General features: G+C 45.8%; 1 protein-coding gene across 4 annotated transcripts in view; it reads left to right on the forward strand.

The window, feature by feature from the left end:
- dennd1b (DENN/MADD domain containing 1B) overlaps positions 1 to 23990 on the forward strand; it is a 158487-nt gene that overhangs the window by 65766 nt on the left and 68731 nt on the right. For 2 of the 4 annotated variants that reach the window (XM_084067680.1, XM_084067683.1), the window contains exons 6-10: positions 4132 to 4201; positions 6506 to 6586; positions 8180 to 8239; positions 11982 to 12035; positions 13003 to 13113. In XM_084067680.1, coding sequence (XP_083923806.1) covers positions 4132 to 4201; positions 6506 to 6586; positions 8180 to 8239; positions 11982 to 12035; positions 13003 to 13113 — 376 coding nt within the window. The remainder of the gene's footprint in view (positions 1 to 4131; positions 4202 to 6505; positions 6587 to 8179; positions 8240 to 11981; positions 12036 to 13002; positions 13114 to 23990) is intronic. The other 2 variants (XM_084067681.1, XM_084067682.1) reach the window with 2 other exon arrangements.

Below are 23990 nucleotides of genomic sequence, written 5' to 3' on the forward strand. Positions count from 1 at the left end.
TATTTCAGATTCAGAATGATTTTCCATTTTGACATGCCAGTTACACGCACATTTGTCTGAAGCGCTAAATTTATCAAATCTTTAAAAGGGAACAACTGCAGAGAGGAGAGAGAGAGGAAAAAAACGACAGAAATTTTGAAGTGAGGATATTAAAGAAGGATCACAATGAATTAGTGGCGTTAACCTGCGAGGCAGATTAAAAGAGAAGTGGGGGGGAAGAGGCTCGGCCACACCACTTAGCCTACCTTCATTTAATCTATCCTTTCCTCTGGATGTAAAATAAAAGTAATTAAAACAGTTTGCGTCTCCGCAATTGTTGAAGTGCTGGGACCATAAAATTGTCACCTCTGCTTACAGGAGGAAGTGCCTTAATGACTGGGACAGTTTTATGTGGACAGCCCTTTGTAGTCTCGCGGCTAAAGACCCCGGCTGAAAGGGCCGCACTTCCTTCAGGCGAAACCTCTTAACACACGCACACACACACACACACACACACACATTTTCACACTGTTATCCCCCTATGTCTTCTCCCATGTTCATTCTCTCACATTTGGAAAGGGGGGGGGGGGGGACTGCCGTTGGACATGTTAGCGGCTCAGAGATGAAAAAGCCGTTTTCCTTGGTTTTATTTGACGGCTGAGGCTTTGGGATCCCCGGCCTTGCTCCGGTTAGTGGTCACTTAGCGGGGCTGCCAGAGGACATTTCCTTCCCTGCACTTAACCCTTGACCCGGCAAAGTAAAGATGTAATCAAATCTTGCACTGAGCCGGCTACAAGGTGCAAGCTGACTTATGGTTCCTGGGCCCTGGATGTGGAGGGAGATTTAAGACCCATCCAGGGGAATATGAATAATAGCGTTTCGCTTAACACCCCACAGGTACTTCATGGCAGAAAACAGGGCAGATGTACACAGTAAAATCCCGAGTTTTCATTTAGCTTTGAGATTGTACATTTGTCCACGGTCAGAGTTACAAGTGGCTAAATTAAAACTGAGGATTTTCTTGTGGGTAAATTCACCAGCATGTACAGATAGTAATTGTAATATCGGACGTACCAATGTCTGGATGGGAAATTATAGATATTGCAAGTGTGTTTTTGTAATAGTTGTAATAATGTATTTTAATGTAAATATGTACTGTATCATGTTGGAGGAAACCAATGTTGTAAAGCGCAACTTTTGGATGCGCTGGATTGTGGGAACTCCCACCCTGCACAACAGGATCATTTGCGAGAACCGATGCCCTTTCTTGCGCCACTGCTCCCTATCCCAGACTGTCCCCCCTCCCTCCGTGAGGTGGTCTGAGCCCGGGGATGAGGAGCTGGAGGGGCCTGTGAGTGGGCTGTAGATTAGCCGTTCATTCTTTGAGTACACGGCCCTTTTGAGAAGACGTGTGTTTAAAATGGCAGGAGAGATTGCAGGGCCTCCACGCTTGGAGCGCGCCAGTGATGGATGCCTCGCTCTCTATCGGAGGATTTGTGAAGCACAAACAGATCTGAGCAATGAACTGTGAAGAGTAGGAGTATCTCTGCAAGCTTTCCAAACTTTAACTTTACATCAACATAGAGAGGGGGGGTGGAGGGTGCTCATAAGAAGAACAAAACAATGCCCCTTAAAAGTTATATTAATTTCAATACATTTGCATTGAACACAAGGCGTTTCCTATTGTGCTAAGACTGTGAGGAGTATTCCCGAGCACTGGATATCTTGATAAGCCGTGGTTGGCTGCCTCCACCAGCAATCATGTGTTTCCCTCTAAAACAAAGGATTTACAGCACCTTGGTGTGGGGAGTAATGAGTGTGACGGCTCTTCTGACAGCCAGAGTCTTATTTACATCCCGTTTAATGGTGAAAAATGGAGGATTAACGCCCAGGAGCCTGGCGTTTTAAACAAAAGAAGAGAAACTAGATAATACCCCCAGCCTTTGTTCTCCCCCTCAGCCTGGATAACAGACCCCAACTTAGCCTCCTCGTTGTGTGTAATGGTTCAATGTAACCTGACCTCATATGCAGATCGTGTGAGTGCTATATGCTGCACATTATGAATTCTACATTTGTTTGACATGGCAGAAATAGGTCTTCAGGTTAATATCCGGTCAGCATGTGAATTAACATATGCATGTTTGATTCTGCTTCTCCTGAGAGTGTGTCCTGATTGTGGAAAATGTTCATGCAGACGTCAAAATATTGGCATGTTAAGAAGCTGATTGTTTCAGACTAATGGTCACTCAGCCTCTCCTGATTGGTGCGCTTGGCTGCACTTCCCCGGGAACCTGGCCTGTCATTGGCCCCTTGCGGATTTAGCGATATGAAAATTTGCATTAGGTTCACTTTATTGTTTTCTTGTTGTCTGTTAATTCCAGTCTACAGAGCAGCCAGTGACCCATGCTTAGTGATCTCCAGCCCTACTGCCTGAGCAGGAGTTCACTGGCTTATAAAAACTTACTCAAGCCTCTGTCTTTACATAGGTTTTATTTTACCAGGGAAATGTTTCTCTTGTGTTTTTGATACATATTTTTAATACCATGTATTTATTTGTTTTATCGAGTACTTTATAATGACAATCAAAGCGATGGTCCGCTTTTGATTTATTGAATAATTATTTAGAAGTTCATTCATTCAACCCTTGCACATCAGCCAAAGTTAATGAAACATTTACGGGAGTCTGTGTGTACAGTTCTTCATATCAATGCTAAGCAGGCCTTAGATCCCTATGCAAGACATGTTCAAAGATGCATGCTAAAAATCCCAAACTAAATAAAAATTCATTACCTTGTCTCAATATTTTTATATTTTATTGCATAACATTAAAATTAACCTAGTTTTTGCAACCTTTGAGCCCCAAACAAATGTTGGCCACCTTCCACCACAAAACCAAGACGACTGGGCCAAGAATATGTCAACCTTTTTATAAAGAAAGCCATGTTGCAGATGCGTTTAGCTTATGGTGGGTGTTCTTGGCGATCATCTCCTACACAAACACCACGGTATGAATTATTTTGAGCTTGTTAATGAATTTATTTATTTTACATTAATTAGATAAGGCGAAGGAATTTTCCTTTTACGTGCACAGGGTCAAATAAAGAAAGCAGAGTGAGGAGGAGAGACAGAGGGAGGGTGGAGTGGGGGGGTATCTCGGGCTGTGTCTTGGCTAAGCCTGTGCATCTGGGAGCAGCATGGTTGTAAACCATTGCATTCTCTCCTCATCCACCACAAGCTACGATGGCCCAGCAATGTTTTGTTGAAGAGTCTAAATCCCCCTCCCTCTTTCTCTTTTTCTTTCTCTCTCCCTTTTTCTCTCTCTCTCTCTCTCACACACTCTCTCTCTGCCCTGCTTCTTCCCTCCCTTTACTACCAGCTCAAAGAGCAGACATGCCAGGAATGCATAGAATGCACAGGGCCCTGGGTACGAAGAATGTCATAATAAGGACTAGATACCATTTATCAGTCTACTCACTGTAGCTGTGTATAAGTGTCTCTGTGCCTTGGATTCACATAGATATGAGCTATTAATGGTAAATGTGCTGCACTGCATTTTAAATGACTTATTGACTCGCATATTTGTTTATCAAACCACTAGCACGGCATTAAATGCAATATTACTTTGAATTTTTATATTTTTGGCATTCGGCATCTGGTAATGCCAATGCACTTGACACCGAGCAAACGTGGACAGTAGAATGTAATTTTGGTTTTGTTTATTTTCTCCTTAGGCCATGTATAAAAACAGAAATGTAATGCATTATAGAGGTTTTCCAGATGCTGAATCGTTGAGCTTTTTTGATTAGGGTCACAACACCATGCTCATGCTCACCTCACCTATGCTTCCTGCCCCCGGCTATGGAATGAAGCCGTAAAGCCTGATTTACACATGGTTGCGCATCGTGTCGCACACCGTTGTGAGCTTGTAGATCTGCTACGTTTGGTCCGTCACACTATGCGCAGCTATGTATAAATCAGCCGTTATGTAAAAGAACCGAGCTCACAAATCACAACAAATGCTACTGACCATGACCTACTCAACTATAATTGACCCATGATATTCTGTTAAAGCTTTACATGATAATGACATGAGTTATTACTGTATTTTTTTTTTTGTACCATCCATTTATCTCTATCTTTGTTTCATTCCAGTTATCTGCCATGGTTTGAAATCTACTACAAGCTGCTAAATACGCTGGCAGACTACTTAACTAAGCACCAGGTAAGAGCCTCTAACAATTAACAATTTATTTCATTTGGTCAGTGGTATGATTGTTTTATGTACGATAAGCACATTGTATGCAAATCATGCTTTTCTGAAAGGAAAATTCATAATGTTGACTACGAAGCCATAGCACTGCATTTGTTTTGTGTGATTTGGAAAGCAGTGAAATGGTAAGATACTTTCTGCATTGTGTACTCCCTCTCCGTATGCTGTAGTCTTTCTGTGTGTGTGAGGTTTGTTTGCTGCGTCGGGTTCGACTTGGCTCGCGTTGTTACCAGCCAACAATGTTGACATTTCACAGACCAAACGCTGATCTGACACTGGAAGTTATTCCTGATGATTTACTTGGAAAAACAAATCGCTTAGGAAACACACGCGCACACACACACATACACACACACACACACACACACAAACACTCACATCTTAAGATATCCCTTTTCCCCTGACTATTCACTGTATTCTACAAGCAATGGGAGGGGAAATTTAAAGTGCGCAACAAACTAGGGAGTTGTGCTGCGTCTACCATAGGCTGTAGGTGATGTACCCTTGTAGAGACTGCAGGCAGAGAGAGAAAGAGGGGGGGGGGGCGTGTGCACAGCGCGTTGGGACAGCTACCAGTTGTCATGTAGTCCCAGCTTCTCCCAAGTTGCCGAGCGAGGGGTGATCAGCAGAGAGCCTTGTTAAGAGGAGGCACCCACAAACACGCACGCACGGCACGTATGTACGTTCGTACACACGCACGAACACGCGCGCGCGCACGCACGCACGCACGCACGCGCACACACACTCACACTCGCACTCGCACACGCACACGCACACGCACACACACACACACACACACACACACAAGCCACATTCATAAACACATTCAGCTCTGTCACTTAATATGAATTCCACAGCATAATAAAATCCAGAGAGAGACAGACGGATGAAGATGGCATACTAGAGTGTGTGTGTGTGTGTGTGTGTGTGAGAGTGAGTGAGTGAGAGAGAGACAGAAACACTGCTACACAGTAAAATCCTCAATGTTAATTTATCCATTTGTAACTCGGAGGGTATTACAAATGTAACCAGATTGGTAACGTGTGTACAGTCTCAGAGTCAAATGAACACTCAGGATTTTACTGTGTAGAAATCCTGTGTGACTGAAGTGTTAGTGTGCATGATTTGGTTTCTATTTTCCCCGCTGTCCGTTCCGGGCGAGAGGGGGATGTTGACAGACGAGAGAAGACAGAAGAGCGATGAGGGTTTAAGGCGAGGGGGTAAATGAACTGTTTCCCCAGGCCGTGTTGCTGACCATGCGTGTGAGCATTGAGCCGCTCATGACAGGAGGCTGTTCGATCGCAAACCCTTCACTCCCCTGCTCTCACTGTACACACGTAAAATCCTCAGTGTTCATTTAACTCAGAAGAGCGGTCAAATGTAACCAAATGGACCCTTTACAGCTCCATTTGGTTATTTTTGTACACTCTACTGAGTGGATTTATTTTACTGTGCATCTTCTTCCCTCCTCTGTCTCTTCACCATATCTCTCTCTCTTTCTCTGCGACTGTGGTGTCTCTCTCTCTTCTCTCTTTTCTCTTCTGCTCTCACTCTCTCTCTCTCTCTCTCTCTCTCTCTCTCTCGCACACACACATACAGTACACACACATCCCCTCCCAGATGCACGCACACAGGCTTCGTCAAACAAACAGCGCGGCTTTTGGCCAAAACCAAAGCAAACTTCTCAGAGCAAGCAAACAGAAAGAGCACTTAAGCAAAACCCGCCACGTCTGACCTCAGTGTGTTCGCTGCAGTTAGTTAGTTTGTTTAACTAGGCCTGCGTGTCACTAACCGTTGTCCCCTATACAGCGGCCTCTCTGCCCACGCCAGAGCTCGGGAAATAGCCAAGCCTTGTCGCAGAGCTCGTAAATGCCGGATGAATAATCCCGGGGCCTGTTCTGTGGTCGCGCCAAGCCCTCTGATGGCTTCTTAAAGCCGCTGTCTTTTGGGGCCGGGGGACCCTCGGCTTAATTACCGACAGCCAGGCCGTAAATCAACGCTGCCGGGATAATAAGTACTCTGCCCGTCTACCCTAACCTCGCCATCGCTCGTTAAATGTGTGTCAGTCGGATGTTTTTGGAGCCCTTCGGGCCTCGCTGCGGCATTGTCCCCGCGGTCTGCGAGGGAGAGACCCTGTCCCTAGCCGGTCTTTAGATTGACACAGAAAAAAAAAGGGAAAACTAAATCAAAGCCAATTGTCCTGATGTTTTTTTTGTTGTCGTTTGTGTTTTGTACCATTTTGTTTGCCCTCCCCAGGAAAATGACTTGAATGACATGCTGAACACACTGTATGATCTGCCTGTGCCAAAGCCCTTCACGCCAGTAAACCTGAGTGTGGTAAGTACAGTATACTGTGAATAAATCTCATGTGTAATCTATACTCGCGTACCGGCGTACAAGCTCGTAGATCTTGTAAATAGTGAGAGCTTGTACATCGGCTGCTTTTGGCACCTGACACCGGCGTACGACAAAGTACAAATCAGGCTTGACTCACCGAAGGGGACACAGAACGAGCGAGGGAGAGACGGAGAGAGAGAAGGTCAAGTGAGGGATGGCCTAGGTAGCCAAAGAAATGAATGGAGGGTGTGTGTGTGTGTGTGTGTGTGTGTGTGGGGGGGTGGGGGGGTTGGGGGGTCAAGGACTGACACTCTGTTTGGAAACACAAGTGGCTCTAACGGGTTCTGGTCCGATAAAGGATCCATTCTGAACCCGGCGTACTCTTTCACAACTCATCATGTGTCCAGCTTATCAAGGGCAAGGAGATATCTTAACAAGCACACGTCTGTCCACGTCAGCCTGTGTTTGAGTTAACTTGACTCTATCTCACCGGGACGTACGGCTCGGAACATAAAACACCCTTTCTTTTTTTTTTTTCGTGTGGTAAGATTGACCCATATAAAAAACTTAAGATTTTTGGTGGGACTGCTTGTTCACTAATATCTGTCTATTTTTGAGCGGTGTATATAGGCTTCACGTCATGAGTGCATCAAAAGGGTGCGTAGCCTTTGTCCTTGAGGACCACCGTTCCCTTTCTTTAGTGGACTAATTAAAACCAGCTACTGTTCTCTCGTGTGCCACTAGGTCTCACAAGGAGACACGTGTAATTACGCTGATAAGCTGTACAACACAAATAGACTCATGTTAGGTAGTCAATATATAGTTGAAGAGGTTAACAAGTTTGATTGCAAGTTGTTGTGATATCTTTTTTTTTTTCCTGTCCTTTTTTTTTTATTATTCAATTGCAATAGAAAATCTTTTTTATTTTGATGTTGGAGCTTCATTGGAAGAGAAGCCCAGAGAACAGGGGTGACGGTTTCATCTGTTTTCTGTAGAAACCACTGGTTTGATATTTAACCCATTAAGACCTGGAACTGTGTCATTTTTAGATTTGAGCTAAAAAGTATTATTTTACACTTTAGCTATTCAAAAATAGCAGATATACAAGCTCATAGCGCGGCACCGAGTGCCGCGCTACGAGCTTGTAGATCTGCTATTTTTGAAAAATCGTGAAAATGTGTGCAAATCTTTGAAATATATATATTTCTAAAGCGAACATTTTTAACTCAAATCTTTGCTTCTGGGGGGTCCCTGGAACACAATATTTCGATGGGGGTCCGCGGCCAAATACATATCATTTTGGGGGTCCTTGACATGAAAAGGATTGAGCACCACTGATATAGAAACATACGTTTTTCAGAAAACTGTTGGGATTTAGGAGACGTGTAGCATCGGCTTCAGGTCTCAATGGGTTAATTGATGAAGCAGAATAATTCCCTAAAAGAGTGATTTCTCTTTTTCTGTGTGTCGTTGCGGCAGCCGAGTAAAGGGATCATTGTCCCCTTTCAAGTGTGAACCCTGTTTTGCTCTCTCTCTCTCTCTCTCTCTCTCTCTCTCTCCCTCTCGCTTTCTATCTGTCTCTCAATGTGCAAGAATAAGCAGTTGTATATTGCCACTGGGCAAGTACTGAGAGATCCACAAAACACGGAGCCGGTGAGTGGAGCAGAATGAGTGAGCAGAGAGAAACGGGAGTAAGGGGAGAGAGAGAGAGGATTTCTGTGAAATCTGGAACCGCTGCTGCAACTAATCGCATGGGAGCCGCGGGTTTTCCAATTTGGCCAAATAAGCCACGCTATCTTTTTAAATATAACAAAAACAAACTATCCTGGGCCTTGGTGTGTGTTTCTTTTCCTCTGGAAAACAATCAAACCATGTAAATGATTAATGCCACTCCATGCTGCTGTATTCTCTTTCTGAATATCAAAAGTTACCCCCCTCCCCTCTCCGTCTCTCTTCTTTTATGGTTTATGTTTAAAGCAAAGGCAATTGTGCTCAAAAAATCTCATTGATGCCTTTCCAGTTAACCCACATTCCATGTTGTTGTATAAACATGTCCTAGGACAAAAAAAAAGCAAAGAAAGAAAAACAGATAAGCAAGCAAGCAAACAGCCTACGAAGGTGTGGGACAGATGAGCATCAGGCCGTGTGTGTGTGTGTGTGTGTGTGTGTGTGTGTGTGTGTGTGTGTGTGTGTGTGTGTGTGTGTGTGTGTGTGTGTGTGTGTGTGTGTGTGTGTGTGTGTGTGTGTGTGTGTGTGTGTGTGTGTGTGTGTTTGTATCACTATACTTGCGAGGACCAAGTATAGTAGAATTTGAAGAAATATACATTGTGAGGACCGTTTTCCTGGTCCTCACAAGACAAATGGTTGTTTTATAGTTAAAAAAAAAGATTTTTAGAGATACGTTTACAATCAAAAAAACAATCAGGTCAGGATTAGACATTTAGAGGTTAGATTTAGGGATTGGAATTAGAGTTAAACATGATTTATACTTAGTTGCGCGCCAGTGTCATGCACCGAAAAACAGACGATCTATAAGCTCACAACGCGTCGCAGCGCGACGCGTTGTGAGCTTATAGATCTGCTGTTTTTCGGCTTTAGGCTTACGGTTAAAAATGGCAATATTTTGTTTTAAATGGCATTCGTAAAATGGCTGTCCCCACAAGTATAGTAATACAAACTTGTGTGTGTGTGTGTGTGTATGTGTACGTGCGCGCGTGTGCCTGTGTGCGCTGTGCGTGTTTGCGTGTGTGCGCGCCTGATCATCATCAGTAAAGCATTATTTCGCACAATACATGCACGACAGCCACAGAGTGATAGTGTAAAGATAGACACCCTGTATTATACAGTTACTCCTACTTAACCTACCGTACATTAAATAGGAAGACAAAGGCATACTGTACATGATTAAAGGTACTGTTTGGACATACATATAGTGGTTCTACTGCAGTTAATACAGCAGAACATTATCCTATAATGGTACTTCTACTGTAGTTTGTCTTCTGTGTTACAGTGGCATCGTTTACAGCACTTTGATTAACCCATTAAGACCTGAGTCAGCGTCTAAAAAAAATTCTAAAACCTATCAATTTTCAAAAAAAAAAAAAAAAAAAAAAAAGTTTTCACGATTTTTCAAAAATAGCAGATCTACAAGTTCATAGCGCGGCACTCGGTGCCGCGCTATGAACTTGTAGATCTGCTATTTTTGAATAGCCAAAGACATCTAAAGTGACACAGATGCGTTCCAGGTCTTAAAGGGTTAAATATTTTTCAATGAATGCTATTATAGATCCATAGAACGTCTCTGCCTCTAGCCAAGTACAGTAAGTATCAGCCCTTAATGCCATAGATATTGTTGTATACCTAGAGCGCCATGAAACATTATGCGGTTCTTCACAGGTTTTTATTTTCTCTCTTTGTTCCCTAAACTTGTTCAACTCTCCGGGGTGGTGGACACTTTCTTTACTTTGCATTTCGTATGGCAGCATGTCAAATCTCTACCCCTACTTTTGCACTGTTCAATGGAACATGATGATGGTGGTGGTGGGTGTGGTGGTGGGTGTGGTGGGCTGCTGTTTTTGTCCTGTGTAGCAGTGATTTTCAACCTTTTTCATTTCAAGGACCCCCAGTGTGATATACATTAGCCCATTGAGACCTGAAGCCGATTCTACATGTCTCCTAAATCCCAACAGTATTCTGAAAAACGTATGTTTCTATATCAGTGGTTGCTCAATCTTTTTCATGTCAAGGACCCCCAAAATTATATGTATTTGGCCGCGGAACCCCATCAAAATATTTTGTTCCAGGGACCCCCCAGAAGCAAAGATTTGAGTTAAAAATGCTCGCTTTAAAAATATATATATTCAAAGATTTGCACACATTTTCACGAATTTTCAAAAATAGCAGATCTACAAGCTCGTAGCGCGGCACTCGGTGCCGCGCTATGAGCTTGTATATCTGTTATTTTTGAATAGCCCAAAGTGTAAAATAATGCTTTCTTAGCTCAAATCTAAAAATGACACAGTTCCAGGTCTTAATGGGTTAATACTTTGCATTTCGTATGGCAGCGTGTCAAATCTCTACCCCTACTTTTGCACTGTTCAATGGAACATGATGATGGTGGTGGTGGGTGTGGTGGGCTGCTGTTTTTGTCCTGTGTAGCAGTGATTCTCAACCTTTTTCATTTCAAGGACCCCCAGTTTGATATACATTAGACCATGGAGCCCCTTTTGATAAGATTTCTATCTCTGGGGAACCCAATCTAACTGTGAGGTCCATTTGGTTCCATTTGTACACTTTCAGGTCGATTTGGTTCCTAACTATCAATCATTTAGCTGAAACCCCCTCAAGGACCCCTGGGGGTCCCCGTACCCCATGTTGAGAACCAGTTCTGTACAGTGTATTGTATTATTTTGTACCGTACTATATGTTCTGTTATGTTTTGGTGTATATGCTAAGCTCAATTTATACTCCAGCGCACAGCAGTGCTGCCATGCATTGCTGCCATGCATTGCCAGCTTGAAGATCTTCAAGGTCTGCAAGTGACATCTTTGTGCGACAAAGTATAAATTAAGCTGGGCCTTTTATTCCTAAAAAATAATAAATAGGTTCTGTATATCATGTGTACACAGTGTGTTTTGAATAACAATGCCACAGCCACGGCATGGCGTGATTTTAAATGAAATGCAGTGTTTTCCCCCCAAACACATGCGGTCTTGGCAATCTGAGAGCGGTTAGTGTGGAGGCTACTGTGGATTTACGCACGGAGCAGCAACAGATGGCTGAGCCGAGGCCCAGAGAGACAGGTGTACACAGGACAGAGAGAGAGAGAGAGAGAGAGCATGTTGCTGTTGGTGGTGCTGTGTCTACCTGTCTCCGTACAGCAACTCGCTCAGGCCTCTTTGATCTGAACACTGAACCTGCCCTGCTCTCCCAAAGTGAGACAGGCAGCCCTGTGATCCTCTCCACAACCTGTGTGTGTGTGTGTCTGTGTGTGCGTGTGTGTGTGCGTGCACTGGGCCACACGCGTGTGCATGTGTCCATCAACGTTCTGCACAGGCCTCTTGTAATGGTTAAATAAAGACTCCCATTTTCCACCGGAGACATGGCCGTGCAGTGTGTGTGTGTCTATAGGGGGGAGCCGAGCTGCTATGGAGCTCTCTCTCTGTTCTCCGGGCCTGATAAAAGCATTGCCACAGTTCAGACAACCAGCTCAGCAATTCATATAGACAGAGGAGAAGATGGGCCATAAATCATAGAACAAAGTGAAGGGCCCTCCCCTCCCCTTCCCCTCGTTCTCCTGTGTGTGTGTGTGTGTGTGTGTGTGTGTGTGTGAGAGCGGTGCGCTTCATTGGGTGACCTTCCTTCTTCACAGCCCTGTATGTTTGTGTTTTCACAGCACTCCTACTTCATCGCCCCGGATATCAACGGACTGCCAACCATCCCTGAAAGCGTAAGTCCTCAGCAAACGCAGAGCCCGAGAGAGAGAGAGAGAGAGAGAGAGAGAGAGAGAGAGAGAGAGACGCGGAGGGATCATGCACTTTGTGAAACTTCCCTCTTCTACCTGGAACACTTTTTTGATCAGATGCCGCTATCACCTTTTGAAATCGTTGCATCACTAGACGATGCATCAGCTCCTTTAGTCTTTTGTCTTGTGCTGACACCGATAACGCCACATGCGCGCTCCGTGATCACACCGAGCATTCGCTTCAGATTTTACTCAGTGTCCTCTTTTGACTAATCCTCAATTCATACTCCGTCATACGACGCTGTCCTGGGGGCGAACGTAGCCGATGTACAAGATCAATGCATCAAGATCAATGCGTCGCGTAGATTGGATATTTTCGTTGCGTGACACCGCTATACGACAAATTATGAATAAAAAAAACAAAACAAATGAATTCCACGTCAGTTGTTAGTATTTGTACATAAATGTACAAATCTGAACATTTGAAGAATTTCAGGTACAGTATGAGCACATTTGCTCATACTGTACCTGAAATTCTTCCTCTGAATTTACCCATCTTGACTATTAGAAGCAGTGGATGCCATTAATATGGTGATCAGGCTTTAGAAGTAGGCCATCTACTAAACATAGTTAACAGTGCCCTTTTGGCTTATTTTTCAGCCTTGAAGCACTGTTGATTGATTGCCATTTTCCAAAAATATGTGTGACTGGTAGAAATCAGGCAGACGAATGAAAGACAGAAATGCCTCTGTATTCTCTCTACTTATGCCAAGTTCTGATCCCTTTACATGAAGCCAAATAATATGTGGTGAAGTGTAACTAGCATTCCAGCCTATGTACTGGCCAATGGCCAACCCCACTTCATATTCACAGTGTGTAGACATGTAAGAATCTAGCATGAGTGTGGAGAACATGTCGACGTGTGTGTCACTCTGTGCCCTTCTATCTCCAGCGGAACCTGACTGAGTACTTTGTGGCGGTGGACGTCAACAACATGTTGCAGCTCTACGCCAGCATGCTACACGAACGCCGCATCATCGTTACCTCAAGCAAGCTTAGCACTGTGAGTCATTTCTCTCCCTTTCATACAGTACGTTCAGCCATGCTCAAATCAACATGCCCGTCATGGTCAGATGTTGGGTTTCGCATGCTTCAATTCACAAAGCATTACACACTACAGAATTCCTTCATCTGTCTTATGCAATTGAAATCATGGAGGTTGTCTCCAGTGGGGATTTAAGCAGCCTTATTTAGGTTCATATATTATTTGGATGTTGGGCCAATATAGAAAATGCGTCATGCCTTTTCTGATCTGAATGTCTCAAATCAGGCCCATTCCTTTGAATGTACATGATACATCTTCATCAATATTCCAGCAGGATATCAAACTCCAAGTATTGAGATGAGAACATGGTTGATCAGACACAAGGCTGCCATGCCCTGATCCAACCACCCTGGCATGCCCATGCATTCAGACAGCCTCGCTATCTCTGGTCTGACAGGCTGCAGAGTGCTTGCACCCAAGCCTGATTATATTTGACTGTTTGTCTTAACCCATTGAGACCTGAAGCCGATTCTACATGTCTCCTAAATCTCAACAGTATTCTGAAAAACGTATGTTTCTATATCAGTGGTGCTCAATCTTTTTCATGTCAAGGACCCCCAAAATGATATGTATTTGGCCGCGAACCCCCATCAAAATATTTTGTTCCAGGGACCCCCCAGAAGCAACGATTTGAGTTAAAAATGTTTGCTTTAGAAATATATATATTCAAAGATTTGCACACATTTTCACGATTTTTCAAAAATAGCAGATATACAAGCTCGTAGCGCGGCACTCGGTGCCGCGCTATGAGCTTGTAGATCTGCTATTTTTGAATAGCCCAAAGTGTAAAATAATGCTTTTTAGCTCAAATCTAAAAATGACACAGTTCCAGGTCTTAATGGGTTAAAGCTGCTATATTTTAATGGCCAAGAAAGCCCTAAATTATCCATTTATTACTGCTCTTAACTCTCTCCCATAGTTTCAGTCACTTCTGCTTGTCTGGAGGTGGGGAGGAAGTCTCTGCCAACCTCTCTCCCTCCCTCCCTCTCTCTCTTTCTCCATCTCTATCTCTCTCTCTCTCTCTCTATCCCTTTGCCTTATCTCTTAGACTGCGGCATAGGAGCCAAATGTTTATGACAGTTTGTTGGGGGGGGGGGGGGGGCGGGGGGGGGGTTAGAAAGGAGTGATGTCATCCAGGCCCCTATCTGCAGCCAGTTTCTGCCTCAGTATCTCAGGTTTGTGGAACAGGCGGCAGCGGAGTTGGGGGTGTGGGGTTAGTGTGGTGTGTGTGTGTGTGTGTGTGTGTGTGTGTGTGTGTGTGTGTGTGTGTGGGGGGGGGGGGTCTGTTGCACGGCAGGGGGAGTGAGGTGAGGGGGTGGACGGGTTGAGGACGGAACCCAAGGTCTCCCTGCGGAACCCAGACTCTGTGGGAGCCGTAGAAATTACCCAACCCTCTGAGAATTTCACTCCTCCGCTGCCCCCCCCCCCCTGGAATCCCCAGGCCGCCAGCGTCTCCGCTCGGAGCGTACGCCCTGTGACACCGGGGTTACAGGGTGTAAATTATAAGACCCGTGGGCGAGGGGGGGGGGTGGGGGGGTTGTTTTTCTTCCACCTAGGGAGGCAGAGGGACGGAGGTGATTTTGGCCCGTGATTTACGGTCGACCGCGGCGCACACAGACAAATCTTTTCCTCCCCAGTTTGTTTAACGAATGTATGCCGACAGGATATTTTAAGCGCTTCCACAGCATCAGACCTCCACCTCTGTGCACCTTTTTATCCTCTCCCATCCTTCATCCACTCATCCATCTATCCACTCGTCTTCCTCTGGGAGAGATGTGTTTTGGTTTGGTAGCTATATATGTCAGGCACTACTGGAGTACAAAGGCGTTTCACATCTCCACTGGGATTACTACCAGGCCTGGCTGTAGTAAACTTCCTCCGTTTTTCTTTCTTTTCTCCCCCTCATTTGTTTGTTTATCTTTTTTTTTTTTGTACCGTTGAAAAGATCGACCTTCCACTTCAAGTTAGAAACGACTGCTAGGAGGGTTGAAACCGGCTCGGTGTACATACACTACAGTCTAAAACGCAGGCACATGACTTTAACTCCACTGTCACTTACTGATCACATTGTGTGTGCTGTGGACAAGAAATATATAATTAATCACTGTCGACAGTGACGTTTTGTCAAACGTTTGTTGAAGCCGAAGCGTGTGCTGCCTGTCTGTCACTGAATTGACACGAAGTATTTGCCGTGCTCACCACCACCACAGAGGCTAAATCAGAGATGGGTACTCGGTAAGCAGTCCGTTGCCATCTTGGCTTGTTTTATTTCACTTCGGTCGTCTACTGTCCAGCCTCTCAGCCAAGCAAGGAGAGATGGACAGATGGAGGGATGAATGGGGGAATAGAGAGAGACAGTGGACGGAGAGACACCCACACATACACACACACACACACACACACACACAGATCCACTGCATATATTAAGCCTGCTCCAGCCGCTGTCTGCGCTGAAGCCCCCAGTGTGAAACCCACGGTGTGTCAGGCTGCCGGTAACATGGCCCCGGCGCGTCTTGCCAAGCAGCCAAACAGCAAAGGAATAAATCATGATCGTACAACAATGCATCAGTTGACTTATTGCCGTCTCGTTGACCGGAGGTGAGCGGCACCGCTGTTCTTAAACAAGGCCGGAGTGGCGGGTGGCGCGGAGCCCGGCCGAGCGTGCAGGCCTTGTCGTATAGGGGGCCGTGTAATGGGGGCCGCATCGCGCCTTTCCCCCTAACTAGTCAGCTGGGAGGCCCCGCCGCGTCTTTCATCTGCCGGGGCACCCCTCTCTCTCTCTCTCCGCCCCACAGCCCTCCTCCCCGCCCCAGCTCACAGGCCTCCTGTCTCCAGCCCTACAGTATATCCCCTCATCCCCACAGCCTCACGGAGAGAGGCAGGCCCAGGCAGCCCTGGCGGCTGACAGCAGAGCCTCTCGTCAGACTGTCAGGGCTATGCTAACAAGGAGCACATCCATCCACCCGGCCCCAGAGTGCCAGCTGCCTCTCGCTGCTCTCCTGTCTGATTCTCCTCTGCCATCTCTCTCTCTCTCTCTCTCTACCTCTCTCTCCCTCCCTCTCTCTCTCTCTGTCTCCCTCTCTATCTCTCTCTCTCTCTCTCTCTCTCTCTCTCTCTCTCTCTCTCTCTCTCTCTCTCTCTATCTATCTCCCTCTCTCTCCCCCTCTCTCTCTCTCTCTCTCTCTCTCTCTCTCTCTCTCTCTCTCTCTCTCTCTCTCTCTCTCTCTATATATATATATATTTGTCTCTCTTTCTCTCTCTATCTCTCTCTTTCTCTCTCTATGTATCTCTCTATATTTGTCTCTCTATTTCTCTCTCTCTATCTCTCTCTATTTATATCTCTCTCTATTTCTCAATTCTCACTCTATCCCTATCTCTCTCTCTATTCCTCTCTCTCTCTCGGACTGTCTCTTCTCTCTCTCACCTTTTCTTTTTCTCTGACTCGTTCTCTTTTCTCAGCCTCTCTCTCTCTCTCTCTCTCTCTCTCTCTCTCTCTCTCTCTGTCTTGCATCGTTGTCTCTGACTTTTAATGTCTCTCTGTTGTTGGGCGGCTGCAGAACATCAGGGCGTCCCCTCCCCCTCCCCTCCCCTACCCTCCCCGCCTTCTTGTTAGATTTCAATAGACATATCTCAGCCTATGTGTCTGACTCTTACCATTGTGTGTGTGTGTGTGTGTGTGTGTGTGTGTGTGTGTGTGTGTGTGTGTGTGTGTGTGTGTGTGTGTGTGTGTGTGTGTGTGTGTGTGTGTGTGTGTGTGTGTGTGTGTGTGTGTGTGTGTGTGGCGGGGGCGCGTATGCACGCACAAGTTACAAGTTTGCGCTTACATGACATTTGTGTCTCTGTGTCTTTTTTCTGTGCAACTGCGTGTGTGTTTCCCGCTTTCACAGGTGCCTGTACCGTATGTCTTTGTGTGTGTGTGTGTGTGTGTGTGTGTACATGCGTGGGCGGCCTGGTGTTAGGTAGTGTCTGCGCTGTCCTGCGTGCCCTCTTTCTCTCGCTCCCTGTGCCACCTACTTGTTAGTGGCACACCTGCGTTGTGCCGTTGCCTGACACCGGGTGTTTGTCAACAGAGGCGGGGGTGGGGTGGGTGGGAAGGCGGGTGGGGGCAGGGGGGGGGGGGGGCAGAGCGCCTGTAATTGGTGACTTCCTCTGAGAGGGGAAGGTGGAGAGAGGAAGAGATTGGGAGGGGTCGGGCGAGCTGAACGCAGAAAGTACAGAAAGTAAAGATTTCTATATACGTATCTCGGCTATTTTAGGCGCACGACACTGTCGTACGATGGAGTATGAACTGGGCATGAGGGTTACAGGAATGGACAGAAGGACAGAGTAGGGGAGGGCATATGAAGGTCAACAAGCTGTGATAAGGAACCGTAGAGCGAATGGAAGCTGAGGTGGGAGGGTAGGAAACGGGGGAGTAGAGTATGAGTGCCTGTCACAAACCGGGGCCACACGGCCGTGACAAAAGAGGGAGATGCACCCGGCCACAACCGAGCCAATTAACAAATTATATCTGTGAAAATCGAATCGTGTGGCTCTCGGGATCCATGTGGGAATGGCGTAGCTCCAGTGTGGGTCTCGGACTTCACGTGGCCAGCCTGCGACGTCAGTCGTCAATGTGAGTGTACGTATATAACCGACAGAGAGGTAGACGTGAGAGACAGACCTTACTGTATTTCACCCACACAATTATTATGAAAATCTAAGTTAAATATTTCAAAATGTTTGTGGTGTACTGACAGTGTGTACAAGAAATTTGGCTGATCCGGCCGGCAGTTTGCTAAATTAGCTCCAGACATACAGACAGGCAGACTGTATGTCAGACTCACACACAGACCAACCCTCAGAAGGCTAGACTCTTGCAGAAAAAAGAGGAGAACTTAAACTAACAGTGGCACATGTAATTAGTACAGTCAGCAGTATATGTGGGCGAATCAGTGGAAAAGTGTCAAGGCAATGTTATATATTATGGTGCAGCAACACAAGCCAAACGTCAACCAAATACCAAATGGGTGTCGCAGGGAGGAGGGAATTTCACACATTTTCAAGAAAAGCAGGTGATAAACAACAAACTTTCCAGCCATTATGCTGCGTTCACTTTAGCGCGCGGCAAAGCAACAGGCTTAACCCATTGATAGCTGGAACGCATCTGTGTCACTTTAGATGTCTTCGGTGCCGCGCTATGAGCTTGTATATCTGCTATTTTTGAAAAATCATGAATTTTTTTTAAAATATTTTTTCCCGGTTTTTTTTTAGGATTTAGATTTTTTTTAGACGCGGCCTCAGGTGTTAATGGGTTAAAGTGATTTTTAATGGAAGCCAGCGACACTTGTTGCACCGCAATGACGCAGTGAAGCATCAATCAATCACATGTTTTTGTTTCCCCATTTCCACTCACCTTCTCTTTCCATACAATTCCTGCTCCATTCTGTGTATGGAAGGAAAACAAATGATTGCTGTTAACCAGTTCCTTTTCACCTCAATAGCGACTCCATGACAGTATAGATCAGCGGTTCTCAAACTTTTTCATGTCAGGGACCCCCAAATAGACACTTATTAGCCCCCGCGGACCCCCATTTGACAATATATGCCAGGGACCCTCATAAGAGAAGATTTTTTTTTACGGCTCTCTAGCAGTGATTCTCAACCATTTTAATTTCAAGGACCCCCAGTTTAACATGCATTAGGGCTACGGACCCCCATTTAATGGCATTTATACCTCTGGGACCCCAATTCACATTGTAAAACCAATGTTAATTTAACTCTGAGAGTGTACAAATGGAACCAAATGGACCCTAACGGGTCCATTTGGTTCCATTTGTACACTCTCAGAGTTACAGACCCATAAGGGTCCATTTGGTTCCTGTCCATCATTTAGCTGGGGACCCCCTGGAACCCCCTCAAGTACCCCTGGGGGTCCCCGGACCCCACTTTGAGAACCACTGGTATAGATGACCAACGCTTGGTCATTTTGTAGCTTTTGTAGGACTGGTACCGGACACAAAAGAGACTTGACATTACCAAAAACTGGGTCTCGGGTAACCACACAATCTGAGCCCTGGCCTTCAACATGCCGCTAAGCAGTGCCATTTGATGTTTTTATTGAAAAAAAATGCATATACATGACCATATATTTGTGTCAAAGGGATAGAACACAAAAGAGCTCGAGAACTTATTTCCATTGTGGTCTTTTGATTGCAAATGTGTGTGTTAACTGAGTGCCATAACAGTAGAAAGATTCTTACAGAAACAACGGTATTACCCCACTTTACCAAGCAATCTCATGAGCTCCTTTTTTAGTGGCAGGCCACAGAAACTGTTCACAGGAGTCACGCTTCCCTGTTCCCCAAACACGTCTCCCAAAAACAGGGTGCGCTTGATGTAACCATTACCACATTGGTTCCCAGGGGTACTTGAGGGGGTTCCAGGGGGTCCCCATGCAGCTAAATGATGGATAGGAACCAATGGACCCTTATGGGTCTGTAACTCTGAGAGTGTACAAATGGAACCAAATGGACCCGTTAGGGTCCTTGACATGAAAAAGTTTGAGAACCACTGCATTACCATACGCCTCAGCCATAACCCACGCATTCGCATCTAAGACCCTATACATTAACATCCAAACAACGGACTCGCCATGCGGACCCATGGTCCGCATGGCCATGACGAGAGGGAGACGCACGCAACCAATCCAGTTATAATTATATTTATTTTAAAAAGAAAAGGAATAAAATAAGAGTAGAACAACACTATAAAAGTCTTATTGATGCAGTGTATTCATGCAGGCCTTCTCTTCTCATTGGCTCTTTCTTTGCTCAGCGTCTCTCCATCTGCGTTTCTCTTCAACATTGTCCGGGCTCGTTGGCTAAAGAGGGAATGACGTGGGCAGAACACATACCATGGGACTCTTACAGGCAGGGGAGACTCTGACATTAACCACTTAAACCCTATATACGTAGCTGACTGGCGTCCCCCAGGGTTCTGTTCTTGGGTCCGCTCCTTTTTTCCTCCTCTCCAGTAAATCTCTAAGAGCAGTGGTTTTCAACCTTTTTCGCATCAAGGACCCCCAAATTGACAAATATTAGCCCAGGGACCCCCATTTGAAAAGATATGCCAGGGACTCAACCATTTAGATTTCTTGGGGGTCCCAATCTACACTGTATCATCATCATCAGTGTTCTTTTAACTCTGAGAGTGTACAAATGGAACCAAATGGACCCTAACGGGTCCATTTGGTTCCATTTGTACACTCTCAGAGTTACAGACACATAAGGGTCAATTTGGTTGCTAACTATTAATTTGGCTGGGGACCCCCTGGAACCCCCTCAAGGACCACTGGTGGTCCCCGGACCACTGGTTGAAAACCACTGTCTTAGAGGGAAAATCTCGACAAGCTCGCAGTGCATCTCAACGCGACGCATTGTGAGCTTGCTGATCTGCTGTTTTTGCTGCATGTTCACCCTACTGTATTACGAGTGACACATGCACAGAATGTTAGGGACGCTAGGATTCTAGTGGTTAAGTACGTTAGAGGTCTGTTTTGGGTCGCCTTTCATTTATGAGACTTCACTGGCAGAAGGTCGTCCCGTGGCTACCTAGGCAGACGTTTTCAGGGCAGGGATGAGCTGATCTGAATAAGACAAAAAGGCAGAAGAACACGACGGTCACAATGAGCGCTTCGATGATGTCTTTGGGTGACCGAGGGAAACATAATTCCTTTGAATCACACACTGTGTGTGATTCAAACTCATTCCCAAGTAATTGTTTCCCATTCTTCCCGCCTACAGATGTGCAACTTTTATACCCTGACAATTCATCATTTCCTCTCTCCCGTGTCACTCTCTCCCTCTCTCTCTCTCTCTCTCTTTCCCTCACTCTCTCCGTCCCTCTGTCCTCTGTATTCCTGTCCGTCTGTCCCTCTGACCTTTAGTTCCCATTGAGGGGGATCAGGGAAGGCCAGCGTCAGTGTGGCATCTTTCTATCTGAGCCGCGGAGCGTTAGGAAAGCTCTCAGGGCAGAACCAAAGACCTGGGTTGCTTTTTGATGCAGGCTGTCGCTGTATAATCGGTTAGCCTCTCTCAGAGGAAGGGGCATAACGCGCACGCACACACACACACACACACGCACGCACACACACACACACACACACACTGAGCGCGAGAGGAGGCAGGCAGCCCCTCATTACCGGGCAGAGCCCCTGTCCCAGAGGACTGGACCCGGCACCTAAAGCAGACCTAATCCCGTATTTGTTCTTGGGGACTGTATCTGTGATTACCAGGTCTTTTGTGGAGCGTGTAAGCCATTTGGCTCCACTCATCTATTATTTATCAGGCTGGCAAATATTTTATCAGCCTTAGCCTCTCGCGACCCGCTCTCATGTGGAGCAAGAAGAAAAGAGAGGGGGGGGGGGGGGGGTGGTGGTGGGGGGGGTCCTTGATAACAAATTTCTCTTTCATTTTTTCCTTCCTATATATATGGTCTTCTTGTACTTTTCTCTCCTTGTCTGTTTGTGAAAGCTGATCCAAGGACGCAGGGGTTTTATTTTGTTTAGTGGAATATCAGAGGGAAAAAATGTGAGCTATTCGTCTGTAGTTTGCCTCCTAACAACTTACCTCCTCACCCACACATCACCTCCACTTTGGAGAGAGCAGAGGTGAAAACGAGAGGAAAAAGTTTGGATTTGTTTTCTAAATTATTATCTTAGTTTCGGTTAACCCATTAATACCTGGAACGCATCTGTGTCACTTTAAGATTTCTTTGGCTATTCAAAAATAGCAGATATACAAGCTCATAGCGCGGCACCGAGTGCCGCGCTATGAGCTTGTAGATCTGCTATTTTTGAAAAATCGTGAAAATATTTTTTAAATATTGTTTTCCGAAAAAAAAAAAAAAAACTTTTAGGATTTTGAAAATGTTTAGAAGGGGTCTCAGGTCTTAATGGGTTAACTGCTTCCTTCAACCCCACCCCCCACCTCACCCCTCCACACACACACACACACGCACACGCACACACATACACACACACACCACCTCGACCTGCAGTACTCCCCCAAGCCAGCCGTCCAGTCTGAGGAAAAAAAGAAGCAGAGAGAGAGAGAGAGAGCGTTTGGGAGAGTAAAAGAGAGCGAGAGAGAGAGAGAGAGGCCTTTCAACCTGAGAGTAAATCATGCCAGTTGGGGGCTCACCTTGAGGCCTGGTGAAGATAATTGGAGTAGGTTAGTGAGGTGTTCTGTGCCATTACCTCCTGGTACCACAGAGTGGCTTCTGTCCTTCTCTCCCAGAGGAGATATACCGCTGGCCTGTTGGCTCACTGCTGCGTTGAGCGCACGGCCGACGTGCCTGTGTTTTTGCATGCGTGTGTTTGCAAGTGTATGCGCGTGTTTGTGTTCACATGCATGTTTGTGTCTGTACGCATGTACGTGCGTGTGTGTGTGTGTGTGTGTGTGTGTGTGTGTGTGTGTGTGTGTGTGTGTGTGTGTGTGTGTGTGTGTGTGTGTGCATGCGCAAATTCTTTGTGTATGTCAGTCTGCATACATGTATAGGGGTGCGTGTGCCAGCATAATTAATGTGTGGGTTAATTTGTGTGTTCATGTGCATAATGTGTGTGTGTGCGTGTGTGTGTGTGTGTGTGTATTGTGTGTGTGCGCTGTGCTCATGAATGCTTGAGTAGAAGTATTCAACTGCATGTCTTTTACAGAGTCTGGCCATTGACCTCCCTTCATCACTATTTCAGTGCCTTCGTCATCAGCTCAGAACAGAGTGAAGTCCTCGATAACTACAATAGCCTTTCGCCAAGTGCTACACTTTCACACATTAATATTCATAGCATTGATTTATTTTCAGAATGAAGGGAAGGGAGAGAAGAAAAATACCCACAAACTGTTTGCCAGCGAATTAATCCTGACAGGAGCGTGCCATTGTTGTGTTTCATTTGAAGACGGCAGGCAGCAGGAAATATGCATATGCAGACACACGGAGCAAGACACCAATTAAATGTTGATTAAGTCTTAACTATTGTGGGAATGGGTTTTATGAGAGATTGCAGGGAGACAATAAAAAAAAGATCATTGCTTGAGTTTTTTTTTCCTTTTTTTTTTCCTCTCCAGCCAATGTGAAAAATGAATGCAGTTAAAACAAACACAGGCACGTGCGCACACACACACACACACACACACACACACACACACACACACACACACACACACACACGAACACACGCACACTTTATTGTGAGCTATTCAGATGTTGGTGCTTGATGTATTTTTCTTTTTTTGGGGGGGGTGGGGGGGGTCATGAGGGACAGGTGGGGCCCCCTCATCTTCTTTCTTATTCTCTGGCAGTGGTCGGTTTTTCGAGTCGCCAAGCGTGGCCGCTTTTGGCCGGTCAATTGTGACATTGTGTGTGTCAGTGAGCCGGGGGTCTCCCGGTGGTGATTGTGTGTGTGTGTGTGTGTGTGTGTGTGTGTGTGTGTGCGCCTGCGCTTCACACATTGCAGTGTGAAGCCGCGGTGGTGGTATAACAGCGGCTGCTACTCCAGGGTCCCGGCGGTATTGGCCCAGCCCCGCAGTCTCTCTTGGCTAACTCATGTTTCATTCTTTGGCAATTTGCCCTAATGAAGTCCCACCGGATCCCCCAGACCTCTGTTCTCTTTCCATATTTAATCATGTTATTTTAATCTGGAGGATGAGCTAACGCCTCTCTTTCTCCTGATATGTGTGTGTGTGTGTGTGTGTGCGCACGTACGTTTGTGTGTGTGTGTGTGTGTGTGCAGCAGGTCATTACATTACTATGGCTCGACTTTGGGTTGGTGTGTATGGGGTGGTTGGGCTGTCAAGAGA

The sequence above is a fragment of the Gymnoscopelus microlampas genome, assembly GCF_963454915.1.
Source record: "Gymnoscopelus microlampas genome assembly, chromosome: 9".
Lineage (NCBI taxonomy): Eukaryota > Metazoa > Chordata > Actinopteri > Myctophiformes > Myctophidae > Gymnoscopelus > Gymnoscopelus microlampas.